Source organism: Amblyomma mixtum, chromosome 3, assembly GCF_055824585.1.
Source record: "Amblyomma mixtum isolate Tamu chromosome 3, ASM5582458v1, whole genome shotgun sequence".
In the NCBI taxonomy this organism is placed as follows: Eukaryota; Metazoa; Arthropoda; class Arachnida; order Ixodida; family Ixodidae; genus Amblyomma; species Amblyomma mixtum.
The window spans coordinates 80,245,093-80,264,125 of NC_143014.1; the positions used below are offsets into that span (position 1 = coordinate 80,245,093).

At 42.7% G+C, this 19,033-nt stretch overlaps 1 protein-coding gene across 7 annotated transcripts in view; it reads right to left on the minus strand.

Annotated features, from left to right (window-relative positions):
• The window catches only part of LOC149350752 (uncharacterized), a 70,019-nt gene extending 51,315 nt beyond the window's left edge, over window positions 1-18,704 (minus strand). For 2 of the 7 annotated variants that reach the window (XM_089579886.1, XM_089579880.1), the window contains exons 1-7: window positions 17,865-18,099; window positions 15,817-15,931; window positions 11,566-11,861; window positions 8,992-9,198; window positions 7,412-7,708; window positions 3,337-3,473; window positions 3,124-3,251 (exon numbers count right to left, since the gene is read on the minus strand). In XM_089579886.1, coding sequence (XP_089436012.1) covers window positions 3,124-3,251; window positions 3,337-3,473; window positions 7,412-7,708; window positions 8,992-9,198; window positions 11,566-11,832 — 1,036 coding nt within the window. In that variant the 5' untranslated portion in view covers window positions 11,833-11,861; window positions 15,817-15,931; window positions 17,865-18,099. Of the gene's footprint in view, window positions 1-3,123; window positions 3,252-3,336; window positions 3,474-7,411; window positions 7,709-8,991; window positions 9,199-11,565; window positions 11,862-15,816; window positions 15,932-16,515; window positions 17,528-17,590; window positions 17,836-17,864; window positions 18,100-18,392 lie in introns of those variants that run through there. The other 5 variants (XM_089579887.1, XM_089579885.1, XM_089579884.1 and 2 more) reach the window with 4 other exon arrangements.
• Window positions 18,705-19,033: the final 329 nt, after the last annotated feature.

Consider the following 19,033-nt stretch of genomic DNA (forward strand, 5'->3'; position numbering starts at 1 on the left):
CCAAGCCCATTTCTTCCTCTTGATTTCAACTAAGATGTCATTAACCCGCGTTTGTTCCCTCATCCACTCCGCCCTCTTCCGATCTCTTAACGTTACACCTATCATTTTCCTTTCCATAGCTCGCTGCGTTGTTCTTAACTTAAGCTGAACCCTCTTTGTTAGCCTCCACGTTTCTGCCCCATAGGTGAGTACCGGTAGGATACAGCTGTTGTATACTTTTCTCTTCAGGGATATTGGTAAGCTACCATTCATGATCTGAGAGAACCTGCCATATGCGCTCCACCACATTCTTATTCTTCTAGTTATTTCCCTCTCATGATCCGGATCTGCGGTCACTACCTGCCCTAAGTAGACATATTCTCTTACTACTTCCAGCACCTCGCTACCAATTGCGAACTGCTGTTCCCTTGCTAGGCTGTTGAACATTACTTTGGTTTTCTGCATGTTAATTCTTAGCCCTACCGTTCTGCTTTGCAGTTCTTGTCCTGAGTGGCTTAGCAAGGCAATGTCATCAGCGAATCGCAAATTACTCAGGTATTCTCCATTAACTCTTATCCCTAACTGTTCCCATTCCAGTCCCCGGAATACCTCCTGTAAGCAGGCAGTGAAGAGCATTGGCGAGATCGTGTCTCCCTGCCTGACACATACCGTATATGCGTGGGTAAAAGCTGCCCTCATGTAGGCCCCAGATATAGCGTCGGACTGTATGGGACAATAAAGCAGCTTCCCAGACTATAGCTTGAAAACTCTACTGTAAAATTTTGCTCCCGGGTAAATGCCAAAACCTGCCAAAATTGAGAAAAAAAATGTAGCCTTTACACACAAATATACAGTAGTTACTGATAGAAATATTCTATGATGTGTCAGGTCATAGTCAAATCCTCCTGGCTGTATTGACACTCCTTTTCATACATCAGGTGCAATGCCGTCAAATCTAGCGTTCTTGTTTGCGCTGCCTACATCCGCGATCACAAAGTAGTGAGTTTCTTGTGGGAACAGTTGGGATTCCATAGCTAGCCATAAATAATAACAGCTTTGAGCTTACCACTACTAAGGCTCGAGATCTGTAAGAGAAAAATGGCATTTGTCACCCCACAAGTGTAGCACGCAACCCAGAGACCAATGAGCTAGCCGAGAAAATGATGCAGGAGACGGAAACGACGTTATGCAAATTTCAACAGGGAAGTCCAGCTTGTCATCTGTACAGTTTCTTTTTTTTTATGATGATGATGAATTTCAATGATGCAAGGCATCTTTGGCTACCACAAGGACAACACAAGGAGGAGTCAAAGATGCATCTTTTAAGTATTTTGCCCCAGAGAAGCCAAGCACCCAGATTTAATTTTTTACCAGCACGTAACGGTTAACACAAAAATGCAGAAGACACAGGCCAAACTTAATGCTTGGGAGGCAGCTAAGGACTGCAATACACCTGCGTCATCCAACAAGAATGCAAACAAGAGATGACAAGAGTGCACCTGCAAGCAACCCAACCCAATTGTCAAAGTTGCACAACCTGTGTTTGTCCGCAACTTCTCTGGCTCACCAAGAATCTGTTTATGGTTGCTGGCATCCATAAACAAATTTGTCAGCACTCGTATTAAGTATCTATACAGGAAAGTGGCATGCTGCAAAAAAGGCGCATGGACCTTATGCGGCAGTGCCTGACCTCTGAAGTCAAACACCAGCTGGATCCGTTCTTCCAGTTCAGAGACAGCAGAAGTGCCAAGCCGCCCACTTTCAGCAAGAGCACCACAGATGTGGACACAGCTAACGAAATGGTTACAAATGATGTTGCCGCTGTCACGCCTGGTGGCGGATGGCATTTCACAAATGTTGTGTTACACTCACGCCACTCAAGCACAAAGCATGCTGGCAGACACTCAGAGTTCAGACAGACTCCTGAGGGTGCACTCGTTAATCAAGCCAAAATCAAGTTTAGTTCCCCGGTCGTTCCATGGTCAGGTGCTCAAGAAGCCGACCTTTTTCCAGAATTGAATGACCCACTGGCCATAACAGGCAGCCAGCCAGCTGCCACCGCCGCCAAAACAGTTATACATGGACTTGCTTCTCGTGTTATGCGCTGTGCCCAGAACATTACCACCTTATTTCCTTTAAATAAACAGCATTGCCACCTTCTACGCTGATATAACAGAACAGCCTATGTGACTTATTCATAATTCAAACCACGCATGAATTATGCATATGACTAATAATAATATGACTAATCTGCTTTTTTCTGGTTACTAATGGCTGCTCTCTGTTGTGCCCGTTGATTTCCAAAATTGTCAGTCCACCAGGAAAACATACCCAGTGTCATAAAACCAAGCCATTCTGTACATATACAATCCACCATCTCAAAAGTCCTAAGTCCTAAGGCCACAGTGTTCAGCTGCAGCGAAATGAATGTCCCTAGAATGCTCCATGTAGCGGATCATTCAAATCACAAGTCAAACAATACATCCAGAAGAAACCTTCTGCTAGCATTTCAAGGTCCCTCTGTCTTTAATATTGCTGCAATGGCTCTATTATGGGGCTGAAGCGAAAAGCCTTCGGCCTCGAGACTTCTGACCAAGACCGTACTTGCTTTTTTTTTTCTTACGTAAGCAATGCAGCAAACAAATCTCTCTTTGGACAAAAAAAAAATGCCTTAAAATATTAGATTGTCAAAACCTTCAAGCAAGAGAATTTTTCACGAACTGTGTAAGTTCATCCAAACAGAATATGTTAGAAACATGCAAAGCATCACAAAACAAGAAACAACTTTTACAATTAAAACTGATGTTCAGACAAGATGTGACTTACCACTCTACAGGGAAAATTTTTCTTGCTTTCATTCTTGCTGCACAATTTTAGGTTAGTATTAAAAGGTTACGTCACAAGACACACTTACTAGAGGTCATCATAAAACACAGTGCACGACAAGAGTGGACACAGAGAACACAAAGACAAGATGAAAACAAGCACATCACAAAACTCCACTACTGATAAGCATACGCGCTGTTTCTTTTCATCTTGCCCTTTCATTCTGTGTCCAGTCTTGCTCCTAAACTTACTAAAGGCATTAGTAAATCAATCATCAGCACTTCTAACACCACTCTGAATGGCATATCAAGAACACACCTGTGTGAATCCTTATGTGTCGCAACAGCTGGCTGGGCTTCTGAAACTGCTTTTTGCATGTTGTGCATTTATGTGAGAATGATGACCGGTCAATGTTTCTTTTATAGGTGCGATGTGAGAGAGATGCCCTGGAAATAAAAAATAAAAGAGAAAATACAAAAACTTTAGGAATCCTCTCAGTTGTCAAAGCCAGTTAAAAGCCAGCATGCTCACTTGATTTTGTAGTGCATTTTCATATGCTCCTTGAGAAGTGGCTGTTTGGAGAACTTCTGGGGACACTGGCGGCAAAAGTAGTATTTCACTCTAGAAAGCTCATCCTTGTGCTCTTGTGCATGACGGTCAAGACGTGCCTGCATGTTCCATTGTGCGAAGCTATTGCGACATTCTCTCTTTGAGCAGGTGATGCTATACAGCAATAAGAAACAACTGAAGTGAAAAATAAAAAAATAACTGCACAACGAGGGGGTCAATTCATTCAAATGAAACAATCATCGCAGTGTTTATTTTTACACTTTGAGGAAATTACACCAAATTCACAGAATCCACAAAGATGAAGTAAGAATAATGTACAAAGTAATAAAACAGACACAAACACATTGTAGATGCTTGTTAACTCTCTGCTTACAGTGAGAAAAGTACTGATCTTTATAGTTTCTTGATATAATTTTTAATTTAGACGTGTTAGGTATAATAAATACTGCAATATCGGAGGAGCAATCATCTTTGTCCGAACCAAAGTAAGATGACTGGACGTCATCTTTTCGCACAAAGCTTTCACTTGCACCAATAGAGTCAAGTGTCGGTGCTGTGAAATCGCGAGAACATTTTTGCTACTGAGCAGGGTCAGTTAGAGAAGAGGATGCCACCATGGGCACCATGCTTGCGTGATTGCTCTGTGTTGACAGGTTTTGTGCAAAGTTTAAAAATGCTCCCGCATGTAGCTGACAAAAAAAGCGATTCCAAAACTGAAGTACATTGGTTTTGCAACATACTGAATGGCGGTACTTGTCCAGCAGCAGCCCGTATTTCTCGGAATGGGGCATTTTGCACTATCGCTCAAATTGAATGATGTTGAGTAGGCGTGCTAAGGAAATAGTTAAATGGCCTATGAAACGTGATTCAGAAAGTGGCTATCAAATGCATGCATTATTTAGGATAATGCCAATGAAGTCCTCAGAAGAAATAATATTTAAAACTCCTATTCCCATGTACTGTGGCGACTGCTGACACTGGTTTTTCGTGCGAATTCTGCTTTGAACATCATAAGGCATGCATGACGTCAGCAGTAAGGGGCTGCCATTGGCTCACCAAAAACCACAGCACAAAAGGCAGAGTGCATGGCCGGCAGGCCACTACAATATGTCTCCCTTTCCGCACTCTGCTTAACTGTCTAGCCACAGCAGGGAAAAGAGCTGCAAAATAAAAAAAGTAAAAGTAAACAACTGAGCCAGGTTGCCTGGGTGATGCTTTCTCGGGCAAAATGCAGTACTCAGGGGTGGAAGCAGGCTACAGATTTTTGGAGCAGGCACGGGAGCAGCAAAAGTCTTATTTTGGAGCAGCTTTGGACCAGCAAAAGTCTTACTTTGGAGCAGGTTTGGAGCAATTTGTAGGCTATTTAGGAGCACTTTCGGAGCAGACTGGCGACATTTAAATGCGACTGAGAGCAATTTTGTTTGCAACTCGTCCAAAAACTGCATAAATATTGATCATCAATCCTACAGGCCATAATTCTTTAAAAGGACTGTAATTGTTCTAAAGACATTTGCTAGAGTTCATAAAAAAATAGACATGTGGCACCTGCTACAAACAGTAGTTGCCATTATTAGCTGTTATCAATTTCAGTTCAGAAAAAAAAGAAAACAACATAATGGCGACAGTTCGTCAAAACCATCAAAAGAGTGCAGCAGAATCTCGAATATACTATGTCAGGACAGGAAAAAAAAGAATCAATACCCACCAACCGATGGATTTTAAAATTCGGAAAATTGCTGCAGCCAAACCAACAAGAAGGTACTCACATAATTTGTGCCCTCGCGTAAACGCGCACCAAGAATTTATTACCCAAGCGTATATGAAAAAAAAATGCACCAGCGTGCACGCGGGTGCACGCAAGGCAGGCTGTGCAAAATCGGCGCGAACGCGTTACTGTGTACAGCTGTGAAAGGCGAGTAGCGAGAGGACGCCGGCCGCGCCGCTGTGAAGATGCAACCCCATAACTGGGCAGGCCAAGCCAAAGCAACGTCAACTGCGTGCGAGGTAAGAGCACGACGGAACCTCGCACGACGGGTAGTAAGCCCGGTGTCCATTCCCTGGCAGCTCCACGTGTAAGAAGTTCGTAATTCGTTTGTTAAATTAGCTCCGGGAAATAAAATTATATTCGCGCGCTGTTTACATCCCACTCGCGCTGGCGGTCGCTTTCCAGGACAAAGAGTCCGGAATCCTAAACAACCAAACCGTTGTCGGTTCGGTCTGCCGCGCCTATCGCGAGGACGCCGTTTTAGCGCCGTAGCGCCGTTTATCTCCAGACTTCTTCCTTCCTCAGAGCGAACCCAACTGTCGATGCCAATGCGGTTGCATCCGTTTCGTAGCGAGCACCCAGTGTTGCCCAGCCGACAATAACACTCGGCTAAATATACTTGCCCTGTATACTTGCAATGGGCGTAAATTACCGTTTAGGCACAGCTTGGCGCAGGAGATCAAAGAGGCGCAGTATGGCGCAATTGGCGCAGCACTTCCACCCCTGAGTACTGGTCTGCAATCTATATTTTTAGTGTGCTAGCACTAAGACCCTCAATCATCGATTTCGCAGCTGTCTGTCTGACCACTGTCTGTCTGGCTAATCAAGGTCAAATGACCTTGTATGTCATCACAACCTGCCCACTGGATTGTGAGCAAATAGCCCACCATGGCAGCTAGCAGTTCAATTATTTACAATTTAATGAAGGGCAGTTTTTGCTTCAGTAAACAATCGTCAGCAAATTAACGGGACGAAGCGAGACGGCCCGTAAGCGATGAAAAGGATCAGCACGCTGTGTGATCCTTCGCAAAGACAAAGAAATGAGAGCAGGAGTGAAAGCGACGGAGATCCCATGAATCATTGCAGTGCTGTGATGTTGCTGCAGCACAGAGCTGAATGATTAGATCGCGCAGCATCAAGGGCACACGGGTTCATCCAGTGAATGTCACGCCAATGTGCCATCAGAGGCCGAAGTACACCCAGAGCTGACACCCGATAGCGAATGCGAAGACCACGGCAAAGCGTACACTAGCCAAGGCTGCAGTTCCAATGCGAGCAAAGTTCAGTTTTCATGACCGCAAAGTACGCACCACAAACATATCAGAATGACAATGAACATTTGTCTGGCTGGTGTTACACTAGTCAGGGACACTTGCAACTATGCTTTGTCACCTCAGTAGCACCCAGTGTACGCGTTTCATTTCACACAGTGTTGGCGACGGAGCGAAAGCTCATGCTTACGCACTCTCAGCAGAAAGGGACCACCAGAAAAAAAAAGGGGGGGGGGGGGGGGGGGGGGGGGCATGCAGGGCTGAATAACCAAAAGGACAGGGATATATGAAGGCCCCTATAGCCAAGAACACTAAACATTACTGCACTAGGGCATTTTGATGGGCATGAACTGCTTGTGCAACAAAAAGTGTTTTTTGACCCGACTGCCCTGCTTGCAGAAAGCGTAGCAAAACGATAGCCTCACAGATTACCATGCAGTTTGTTCCAGTGTGTTGAAAAATTCCTTGTGCAGTGCTTTTGCCACATTTCTGAATTACTTTTTCATTTTTTTTTTACTGTCACTGTCTTCACATGACAATAATGAATGTATTAAGCAAGACTGCATATAAGATTCTGTGTAGAAAAAATCAGGGTGATAAAAATATTTGAGAAAGTCACTGCATCAACCATTCCTTTGCGTAAAACTTAACAGTGGCTGCAGGCTCCTACTGTGTTTTGTTGTCACGCCAGGCTTTCTGCAAGTTTGGCATATCAATGCAGCCTATAAAAATTTATAATGTCAAAACTACGGAAGGTATTTTAGTGAAATATTGATTTATTCATTCAGTGCACTTCCCAATAAGCCTGCCAAATTTCATCGCTCTATGCCAAAAAATAAAAAGTTCACCTCCGATCCCCACCTTCCCTTTAAAGGGAGTCTACTGTACTTCATTACATCAAGGATTTCGTTAGACTGAAGTTTGTTACATCGAGGCTTAATTGTATTGCAAAGTGGAAGTACAAAAACCAACAAATACCACCACTGCTACATCAACTTGCCTGTGTACTGAACTCATCCCCGCATTCGGCGCATATCAGGTTTTCTTCCTTCTGGTGTAGCATCAGGTGGGCTTTGAGGCTTGCCAGGCGGGCAAATGACTTGCCACACTCTGGGCAGGCCGGCTGGCCTGGGCCCGGGTGTGTGGCCATGTGCAGCCGCAAGTTCAACTCCTGGTTGAAAGATGCCTCACACCGCGAACACTTGAACGGTTTGTCCTCAGCATGCGCTCGCTCATGCCGCTGCACCTGGCTCCACTTAGGAAACTCCGCACTGCAAATGCTGCACTTGAATGGACCCTGCAAAATGGATGTGTCAAGAGTGTGCAAACGTTATTACGCATGAAATGCTTACAGGTACCACTGCTTATAGTTCAGTAAGACTCTGAAGATTTTGCATAACTGCATCAGCAAAGAACTAACAGCACCTGCAGTCCAACCATCAGACAGTGAGCCTATAACAGCATATGTGTCCCCATTACAAGATGGATGACCATCAAGTACAAATGTTTCGGCGCGACTGGTTCAAGTGTTTAAGTCAGTAACACCGTTTGATAAAGGGAATGAATGCCACAAATAATGCGCAACGTCAACATCATTCCCTTGAAGAAGAGAACGCTTACAGAAACAAAAAAGTATCCTCAAAATGATGACACTCTGAAGGGAGAGCATTAATTCAGCAGCGGGAGTTCAGGAACTGTGACAGAAGAGTGCTAATGATAACATCAGCAATACTAATAAAGCCAATAACTGTAATGAACAAAAATATGCAGAGTACAGCTTTGCAGAATACAGAAAAAGCAAAAGTATTTCACTGAATACACCAAGGACTTTTTTGTTGGTTGGTGGCCAAGTGGCACACATTTTTTCCACGGACTGTCTCCCAATGGAATGCACTCCCAATAGAAGTTTTTTCCGCGCATGATGTAAAAGTTTTCGAAGAACGTGTACGAAAAGCTCTGGGTTGATGTTACTCTTCGCTTTTGCTGATTCATTTCTTTTTCCTTCTTTTTCTGTGTTTGCACTGCATGCTGCGCGTTTTATACCCTTTGATTGCTTATGATTGCTTGTGTTGCTTTTTTTTGTGACTGCTTGCTAATGGTGGCGCTGAATTGCATTTACTTATGACCTGTATTGCCCTCCTGCTTGGTCTTCAATGACTGCAGTATGTTTTAAATAAAATAAAAATAAATGTTGTTTGTGGCACCTCTCATCCAAAGTACAAGACCTTGCAGCGTTGTCTTCCAACATGTGGCACTAGACCTGACACCACTGTGAACACATCTGCCCCACCCACTGCAACTACCCCAACAGTGGAATGGTAGAAACTGCCTCTGTCATCTATGACACACCACCTAATACTATAGAAAACAAAAACAAAATGGACATGGATCAAGTGGGAGCCTCAGTCCGCTAGCCATGGAACAAGAGGACTTGCCTTCGTCCACAAGTCCTCTTGTCAAAATGGTGGCTAGCAGTGTGAGGTTCCCCCTCAATCCGTATCCATTTTGTTCTGTCTGCCAAGAATCCTATTTTCCTGCCTTCTCTCTGTTGTGGAGCCCCAAAGACTAAAGAGCACACACCTTGCCGACAGGGGGTCCTATCTCATCAGGTTTATTGTTTATGCGTGGTGACTTCCTGGCAGCCTCTGCATCTGGCAGTGCTGCTAGTGGTGGCACAACAGCGGGTATGTTTGGGCTCAACTCCATAAGAGGTGCTGCGCTGCTGCCTTCCAAGGTGGCCATGTCCTGTGGCTGCAGCACCACCACCTGCTCCGTGTCATCATTGCCCTGCACAGAAACCATGATTTGCTTCCCACCAATCATCCTTCCACTGCAAAAACAAAAACTGTGAAATCACAGAAATGCTAAAACAGCATACCCTTGCGAACAAAGGCACATAAAATTTAGGAAAAACATAGTTTTTATGAAGTATTTCTTTTACGTGTGCCTTAAAAAATCTGATTTTCCAAAACTACCCCAACTCTTTTATTCATTACAGCCTACGGTAACAGTCATAAAATTTAGTGTCCTGCCTTTCTCCCACAAACACATGCAGCATGAACATTAGAAACCATGCAACATGCAATTATGCAAAATCAAGTCTGCTCTGACAGTATCAAGCTGCTACCAAAAAAAGAAACTCCAAGTTAGCGAAACATCAGTATCACACAGGCACACAAAAAAATGCACAGGAATGTGGCTGCTTCATTTCTTACAACTTTTTGAAGCCTGGCTTAATGAAAAATTCCATTAAGCCAGGCTTCAATAATAATAATACAAATAATACATTAGCTAAGCCAGGGGTGCTCAATCATTTTAGGGAAACCCCACTGGCTTTCAAAAGGTGCTGAGGAACACAGCATGACTTGGCTTGACCTCTTAATGCCTAATGTGCATGCAAAATACAGCATGAAGACACACAGCACCTGAAAAAATGCACAAATTCAGTTAATAATGTCTGGCTATATAGTGAAACATTCAGCTATAACTAGCGGCTGGACTTTTCAGTTGAAACCGAAAAAAACTATACAAGTACGCCAAACTTGATTTCAGAAATTCAGTTTTCAAAAAAGTCAATAGTCTTCTGATGTGGACCACAGCTTGGTGGCTATTAAGCAGGACTACACTCAGTCAAAGGAGAAAATAACAAGCTAAGTGCCATGCGCGGGGGATGCATCAGCCCCAACAGCAAGCGAAAAGTCTTTTTGTGTTTGTGTTTGCATGAGGAGCACATGTGGCAGTCACTACATGCCACAAAACTCTTCGAAATGGCAACGGGGTCGGCAAGCTGGCGCCGCACGGCCGGCTAGCAGCATAAAAGAGACGCTGGCTACTGGAAAGTGCGCCACCCTTGCACGGGCCACCTGATCCTTTCGTAGTCACCTCCAATGAGGCCAGCCTGTTTGCCAAGTGAGCGAAGTCTGTGTAACGGCCACAGCTTTCCAAGAACTTAACGGGTGCCGGTTGCTGTCTGCAGGAGCAGCAACGATGAAAGAACCGCTGGGCAAGGAGGACCCCAAGGGGAAGAGAAGGCTTGGAGGAAATGCAGTGGAAGCAGGGAGACAACAGGAGAGAACAAACACCTGTGCCGTGTCGAGAGGCCGCCCCCTGACCAAGAAGTTGCACATGGATGTGAATAAATTCTCTATTCGGCAATCTGCGCTGTGGTCCAGCTGAATCAGGAGAAAAAAAGAGAAGAAAAAACCTGCTGCTTAACTGTACGGAAGCCAGAGGCATGGAAGGAAGGTGTTACCGTTGGATTAAATAGAGCAGTTGAGTGTTTTCAGGTACTTTTCAGCTACATTACATGCCTTTGCAGACACGTAGCCTCCACTCCTCGTCAAAAGTCGTCTGCTAGCCTAGTGCTGTTCGCTGTCATCATCCGCTAAGGGTAGTTGCTTGGTGAAATAGGTTTCTCCACAGCGTGCATAAGCTTCATGAATAAGCGCCATGAAAAAGTGCAGTTTTCTGTCTACCACAATGGTTCAGCAGCAGTTCCATCACTGCAGTCAGCACGCAAAAAACAAAGCCCCACTCTTCGCTCAACCCAGAGAATGGTGGTACCAGAGCAATAGCCCTACGATAACATGACAACCAAGTTTTTGAAAAATAAACTTCAGTCTGCGTTTGTGTCTGAGGATTCCATCATTAAACTTCCACTGTTTTTTCTTTTAAATGGCGACATCATTTCCTTCAACAACTTTATGTCTGAGCAGTGTGTTAATTACTCGTAAATGTGCTGGTGCTGCCAAATTACCGAAATATATTCTGACTTTTGACTGCACAGGATATCACCGAAAAAAACTGGTAACTCATTCATACAAAATATTATTCGCCGAAAAAAACCAAAAACTGCATCCTCAAATAAACGCCGAGAAAAGTCAGCTAATTTTCAAAAAATAAAAACTGAAGAGTCCAAGCCCTAGCTATATGAAATTATAGTAAGAATGGTCCAAAAATAAAGTGGATGAAAGGAAAGGAGTAGGTTAAAGCATGCATGCAGGGAACCCCAAAAGCACTCACTCCAAGGAGCACAAGGGTTCCGTGGAACCCAATTTGAGAACATAGAGCACATAAGGGTGGGTACACACCCACAAAGGCTATGTGTGATCTCATGCCGGCATGACTGCTTCAAGAACTAAACACCACCTTTACCTGGACAGAGAGCTGAAGGACGCCATCTGCGAAGACACCACTGGAGCCAAGTAGGGACAAGTGGGCGGCATCCACCACAAACGCTCCTGATCCATCAGCAGTTGTCCCAATCATGATGCCCTGAGTGCCACTCAGGAAGGGAATGCTCAAGTTGACCACAGGCAGTGCAGCCACTGCCGTCTCCCCAGGCGATGCCTCCGTAAGGAGGGCAGAAGCATCAGCCAAGATGCCACTCTCCGTGAGGCTGCGCACATCTTGAATCTCCATGGTTATGTGAAAGCTAAACTCAGATCATCCTGTCAATGATGATGAGAAGAGAAAGAAAAAAGAAAAATTATTTTATCACAACATAAATGGTACGGTGCACAATGCAGTGCATCATAAGATATACAACAGGATTTGGTGGCTACTGCTGCATGCCCATAAAGGTACAGTCATAAAAAAAGTTTACAGGATCTGAGCTCACAGAAAAATAATTTATTTCTGCTTTCATTCACAACCCAGTTAGATGGTGTTTGTTCCAGCAGAGAAAGCATGTAAGCTCCTCATGCCTCCGGGTTTTTCAATGAACTGGTTTGCCTGACGAAGCCAGAATTATTTTATTTTTTTTTCGGTAAACCTGCATTTATAAAATTCTGTCCGTAACTGTTAAAATTACATGCATTGTGCTTTTTTAACCCCCTAGCGGACTTAGATGAGCCAGGAGGCCAACCGTTACTTCCAGCTCATGACAAGTCCTGCTTGTCGTGTTTTCCATCACCCTGTGTACAGGGCTTGTCACAGGGCTTGTCGACAGACGGCACCAGGGGTAATAAATGACCATTTTGGTACCATTTAAAAAAAAAAAAAAAATGTACCCGTTAGAGGGTTAAGCAGCTTTATGTACTTAACTTATCTTTTTAGCAAGCACTATTTTGTTGTCATGTTTATAGTATTTAAATCTGAACCTACCAATGTTTTAAAGAAGTACAGGCACTAAATTTTGGTTGTGTGTTCTTCTTTGTAATATTATGCAAGACATTAGCAAACATAAATTGTCACATAGAATTTGCCTTCACCTAGTAAATAACTTATAACTGAATACCTTCTCTAATGTTGTTTCGGTCTGTTTCAACAGAGAAATGGTGACTATGACTCAAAAACTCAGGTCACATGAGGCCTTCAAAAACAGTGATATGAAAGCTGCTTCTTCTTTGGTTGCAATTACAGCTCTTGGGGAATGCTGGAAGAACAGTTGTCTTGATTTAAAACAATGAAGCAGCAAATATATCACGCTTTTTTTCACATGACCTAACTGACCTTTGACATCACAGCCACCTGTCCACTGCTGAAACCAAAATAATGCAAGTGAAGAAATTTAATGATGTATTATTTACCAACCATTGTTAGATATCAGTACACATGGATCACCCCATGATAGTTCCCTACAACCACAAAAAAATTTTTAACTGAATTCGTTTTTGATGCTATTTCGGTTTCAACAACCGAGTGATGGCTGCAACGTGTAAAGTGGCTTTAGGTCATGGCTTTAGGTAAAATGGCTTTAGGTAAGGCATGAAAATGACTCCAATATAATCGCTGATATGTACTTTGTTGTCATTCCGCAGCTTTTGAAGTAGGATGACTTAAGCATTGTAGTGAATTAAAACTGTGTACCAGCAATTATATTGCAGTTTTTTATCATGCCTCATATGACCTAAAGCCATCTTACATGTTACAGCCATTGCACAGTTGATGAAACCGGAAATGAGAACAGCATAAGAGAAGAAATTCAATTATAAATTAATTAGTGTTCATAAGCGAGTACCACCTGGCAATTCATGTATTCTAATATCTCATGCACCCTTACAGAGTGAAAAACATGCAACTAAAGTTAGGTGTCTATACTTCTTTATGCACCATCCCACGCAAAAAAAAAAAATTGGTGCCCAAACTCCGATAAGGTATTAAAATATACACAACTTCTGCAGCCAAAATCTAATTCTAGAGCATCAAATACTCGCTGTGCTCCTTAGCGTTCCAGAAACTAAGCAGCAAAAAGAGTGCTGTGAGCAATCTTGCCAGATGGTTGCTTTGCTAAATGAGCATTCTATTCAAGGTCACCACAGAAGTACCAACTTTCTCGCACTTAACTATGAGATACCCATTCTCCCATGAACATATTTAAACACATACACATAAGCAGCAGATGTTGCCATTTTTTTTAAGGCATAGTGACCTAATGCTATTGGAATGACTGTTCACTACACAATCCACCAAAACAGTAAATTTCTTCAGTACGCAGAACACCAGGCAAGTCAAGCTCACACCCAAAATACTGGAGGCACTGGGTTCAAAACACAGTACTGCCAGGTATCCATCAGTTTTTCTAATAAGCACAAGCAAACCCTAGTGTGATTTTCAGCTTTTCTTGGAAAAAAAACTAAATAAAATGCTTATCAAAGGTGTTACCTAGTCTCCGAGATGATCTTGCTTGCGAGACTAAATAATCTGGCTAGGAAAACTGAATCCATAAAGGTGCATACGAGAGAATGGGCTGATGCACAAATAAACTGTCTGACAGTTATAAGTAATCAAACCACTATTTCAAAACAGCTAAATTAATGCAGACATACACATGATAAAACTAGAAACAGACAAACTGCATTAAGCAAACCCTAGTGTGATTTTCAGCTTTTCTTGGAAAAAAACTAAATAAAATGCTTATCAAAGGTGTTACCTAGTCCCTGAGATGATCTTGCTTGCGAGACTAAATAATCTGGCTAGGAAAACCGAATCCATAAAGGTGCATAAGAGAGAACAGGCTGATGCACAAATAAACTGTCTGACAGTTATAAGTAATCAAACCACTATTTCAAAACAGCTAAATTAATGCAGACATACACAAGATAAACTAGAAACAGACGAACTGCATTACTAGTATAATTCAACAAGCATCAACATTAGGTTAAGAGGGTAGAGACACCAAAATTTTCGTAGTGTGTTTTTGCTTTAAAACGATGCACAAGACATTAGAAAACATGAATCGCCATGTGAAATTTGCCTATGCTCGATACCTAACTTGTAATAGAATTTATTCTTCCATGCAGTTTTGGTTTCCGTTTCAAGAGTTGAAAGACTATTGCAACATCACAAGTGAGCACAAGATCATGCGAAGCGTACAAAAACTAAGGCTGCAATAGCTCTTTGTTCACTTGCTCCCATACCTGCTTCAGGAGCAGTTTAGAGTAAGAGTTTGAATGAATTAAAATGACAAAGCAGAGGTTATATTGCATTTTTTGTATGTCTCAAGTGATCCCGCGCCTGTGATGTCGCAACTATCGTCTGGCAACTGAAACCAAAACTGGAATTAGAGGAAAAAAAAATTTAATTACAAATGATTTATTGACCACATGGTGATCCATGTTTACTAATGTCGTGCGCATCATTCCAGGGCAAAAACACTCAGAACAGTTTGATGCGTACAATCCTTTAATCACTGTAGCAGGACAACTTTGCCCCTTTCATATGCACTGGCAGCAATTTAGAACCTATTAATAATATGTTCAATGTATCAGTAATGTTCAACTGCACTGATAAGAACTCGCAAGTATGGCATTTGTAACATGTAATTGGAATTTTACTTGCCTTGGCAAGGATAGCAAAAACAAATAAAAAATAAATGAAGTAAATAAAATCTCAAAAAAAAAATGCAGCCTATCTTTAGCTATAGTAGAGTACAACTTAAAAAAGCAGCAGCTGCAAACATTGGCCACAATTAACATCACTCTGTATTACTCTACAGACCAATTCCAACAGTGAACAAAATCAGGTTTATGTTTAGCAGTATCAAACAAGCCAGAAACATCAGAATTCTTGAGCTTATAATTTTGTCTCGTGATTAGCTTCTTGTTTAGGTAACAATAAAAGTGCTAACAATGGTCTACTTTTTGTCACAGAGAATTCTGTTCAGTGGTCCTGACTGTGGGCGGAGCTTCACAAGAGACTTAAGCTGTATCCGACCATAGATGACTGCTTGCATGGCAGCAGCTTTCCCAAGTAAATACAATGAATGAATGGTGACGTGTTACCCTAGCGCTGCTGTAACCTCCATTTGGCCAGACAGAATTTCCAGAAATCTTAAAACTTCTTGTGAACCTGCAAATAACTCATGTGATATACAGCTGGTTTTGCTCATATGAAATGATTTTTTCCAAAATCAAACGTGTGTGAAAGTAACGCAAAAAAAAAATGTTATCTATTGGAGCTTACCTCACAAAGCTCACAATATGCTAATATTTGCAATATTTTCGTTGCCCGAGGAACATTATATTCAATAATGCATGTCCTCCATGACGCTGCTCCTGTCAAAACGCTGCCACAACACCTAGGAGAGAAAGATGTAGCAGTCAGTTAGGCTCAAACATATAGCTCTAACAAGATGTTTCAGCAAGCAGGTGTGCTTGCATGCTCATAAAGGTATAGTCTTGCAGTACCTGAAGGTATTACAAGGAGCCCGGCACTGCAAGTATGCTACATGAAAACTGTATGCATACAGTACTGAGTTATGCCCATAAAGCTCACACATGACCAAGGCCGAACAGCACATTACGCTGACACAGCTGCAATACCTTTTGGCAATTCCACAGTTTTATCTAGTAATGCAAGGACACTTTTACAGTGCAAACAGCACTGCCATGAAGATGCACCCTGAAAGTAGATCATGAGCCTGAAGGCTACATCCTGAAACCTGCCACCTGGCAATTCTGCAACTGTTGGCACACAAGAGCTGCTACCATGAAATAATCAAAAACCGCTGACTGAGCTAGTATTTGTAGCAGGACATTTTTTTCCCTCAAATGTTAAGACAAAAACATCAAGACAATACAACACAATGAAAACACTACATTATTGGATCACTAGTTCCTGCAACCAACTCTTGAATTGCTTCCACTGCCAGCATGCAGTTACCTTTTTCTTTTGCACAATCTTTCTTCCATACGTTTTGTAATAAATTATGGGAGGTTTGTGCAATTTTTTGCTTCTTTGGCAAAATGTTTAGTCTGAAATTACCGCCAATGTTGCAGTCATTCTGTTGAGCATGTTCATTCAAGAGAGTAGCAAGATATGTCCTGTCCTACTGTGTAATAAAATGGTAGAATCTTTCATCATATATGCAGCATAAACATATTGCATTGATCTGATAAAACCTATTTCTTTTAGTTCACCCATAAATACCACATGCACAGAAAAAAAAAAGTGGATTCCAGTTAACAATGTGCGAGTGGGTTTGTCGTGAATCCTATTGCCCAAGCATACTCATAACCATAAACCCTGCCAAATGCATTGAGCCAGCTCCTCTCAGCGACCTAACACAGCAACGCCAATTCAATACATAAATATGCGGCAGCTACACAAAGACTTGGAAAGGAAAGGAATGTACCGTGTAACACAGCAGCAATGCGCATGCGATATACGAGAAAGGAGACTTTTCTGTAGAAAAGGAGGCTAGACACACGATGCGAGAGGTACTAGATGGCTACAGCATTGGTGCCCCGAGAAACAAAAACTTTACAAATCTCTACCACAGTGAACCTTACGCATTAAAGCTGGAAGCAGCAGTCGAATGCGCAGCACCGCCTACTCCAATAGCTACGTGTTCAGTATCTGTCTGGCAGCCAAACCACAATGGGTTGTCCGCGTACAGTAACAGAACACCAGATCCATGAAACTGAACCGAAGTACGCCCATCACGAATGAGTTAGTGGTGCTCACCCACCTTCGAGTAACATGAAGCGACAAAGACATCGCACTTTAACTGCGAAGCACGAAGTGAATGCAAATACAATGCAAGCCGCCGTTCGATTCGACCATGACTCAAGGCAGGAGGCTCTGATCAAGGAGACAAAACGCGCGCCTACAATAAATTTGGCATTTGACTGAACGGGATGAATTGTTACCACTTGTAAGAACAGTAGTGAAACATCGAAATTTTATTCACAGCTCTTAACATCACCTGAAAACTCGCCATACATGAATCACTAACCATGCATAGTATCAGTTCGAGTTATGTGAAGTTCCAATTACACATATAGATCATTGTGAACAGGTTAACTACGTTAAGCGCTCATCCAACTAACATCGCGAACGCGCGCACTCACAATACGCCATATTTGCATGAACAAGGTATCAATGCGCCCGAACGAAATATCCCACACTACATTCATCCGCTACGCGAATTCTGCGATTCCTCAACTGCCTCAACACATATCGCGACACTGGTGAATGTTCATGAAGAGGTCATAATTAACGAAACATACCTTATAGTCGGCAACAAAGTGAAGGTAACGCTACAATTCTTTTTAAGAGCGTATTTTTTTTTCTGGAATGGCGATCAACAACAAGAGTCCAAGCGAGCCCCGGATGTCGCCAATAGGTCTGCGTAGATGGCGCACTTGCATGAGCGCGTTCTTAGCGTTCCGTGAAACGCTTTTGTTCACGACACGTTAACTTCCTTACTGCATCTAGTTGCAGAAAAGCAGTAACACATGTTGTTGGCTGAACTAATGGTTATCCATTTACGACTTAACCAGACCAACAACCCTGGTAATTTTATTTTGAGCCGTTTCTTGCTTTTGTGCAGCTCAGCGTTACTCCACTCTACTATATACTTCTGCTGCCGCCTTTTTCTCTTTTTTTTTTTTCGTTCTAAAGAAGGGGTTCTGTTCTAAACCTGCTTCTTAAAACTTCGGCCGGGAATTGAACACTCAAGCTTTGTCACGCCCCAAGAGTACATTAAAACTTCACATAGCACATATTTTGAAGGCATTGCTCCAGACGATACATACTGGTCGGTGAGACGAGGAAACCTCAGAGGAAACGACCATTTGCGAGTTTATTAGGAGACGAAAACGAAACGAAGACGACATCAAAGGCTCTGCATGGTAGTGACTTGTATCAGGTACGCGCGGTACGCGCTCCAATAAAAAACGACCGATTGGTCTGTATAAACGCAATTTTGTCCGCTTCGACGCATTCAAGCGGGCTAAAATGCTACGGTCAACACGGGCATTTAATATACAGGGTGTTTCACGTAACTTGAACCAAGGATTTAAAAAAAGTGCTGCGTCGGAGATGAGCACACGGGGAGACGGCCGGTCTCGAGGGGGGCGCTCACGCTCTTTTTCTCACGCCCTCGAGGGAGGAAGGAAATTTTCCTTCCTCCAAGGTGGTACAGTAGTGGTACCAAATACATATATTGTTTCCCGTTGTGTGGCGCTCCTCAGAGTATTTCAAATTTCCGCTTGATCGTTACATTAGACTAATAATGCAAAAATTTTAAGTTGTAGAGGAGGTTACGGAACATAGTTTTTTAGCAACATATCTTCTGTACGTGGTCCCTTTTTTTTTTTCCAACATTTAAAGAAAGCCTGGAAAAAAAAATGTGATTGCGTTCTTGCAGGCGCTGGTCCTGTGTGAACGAAGCCCG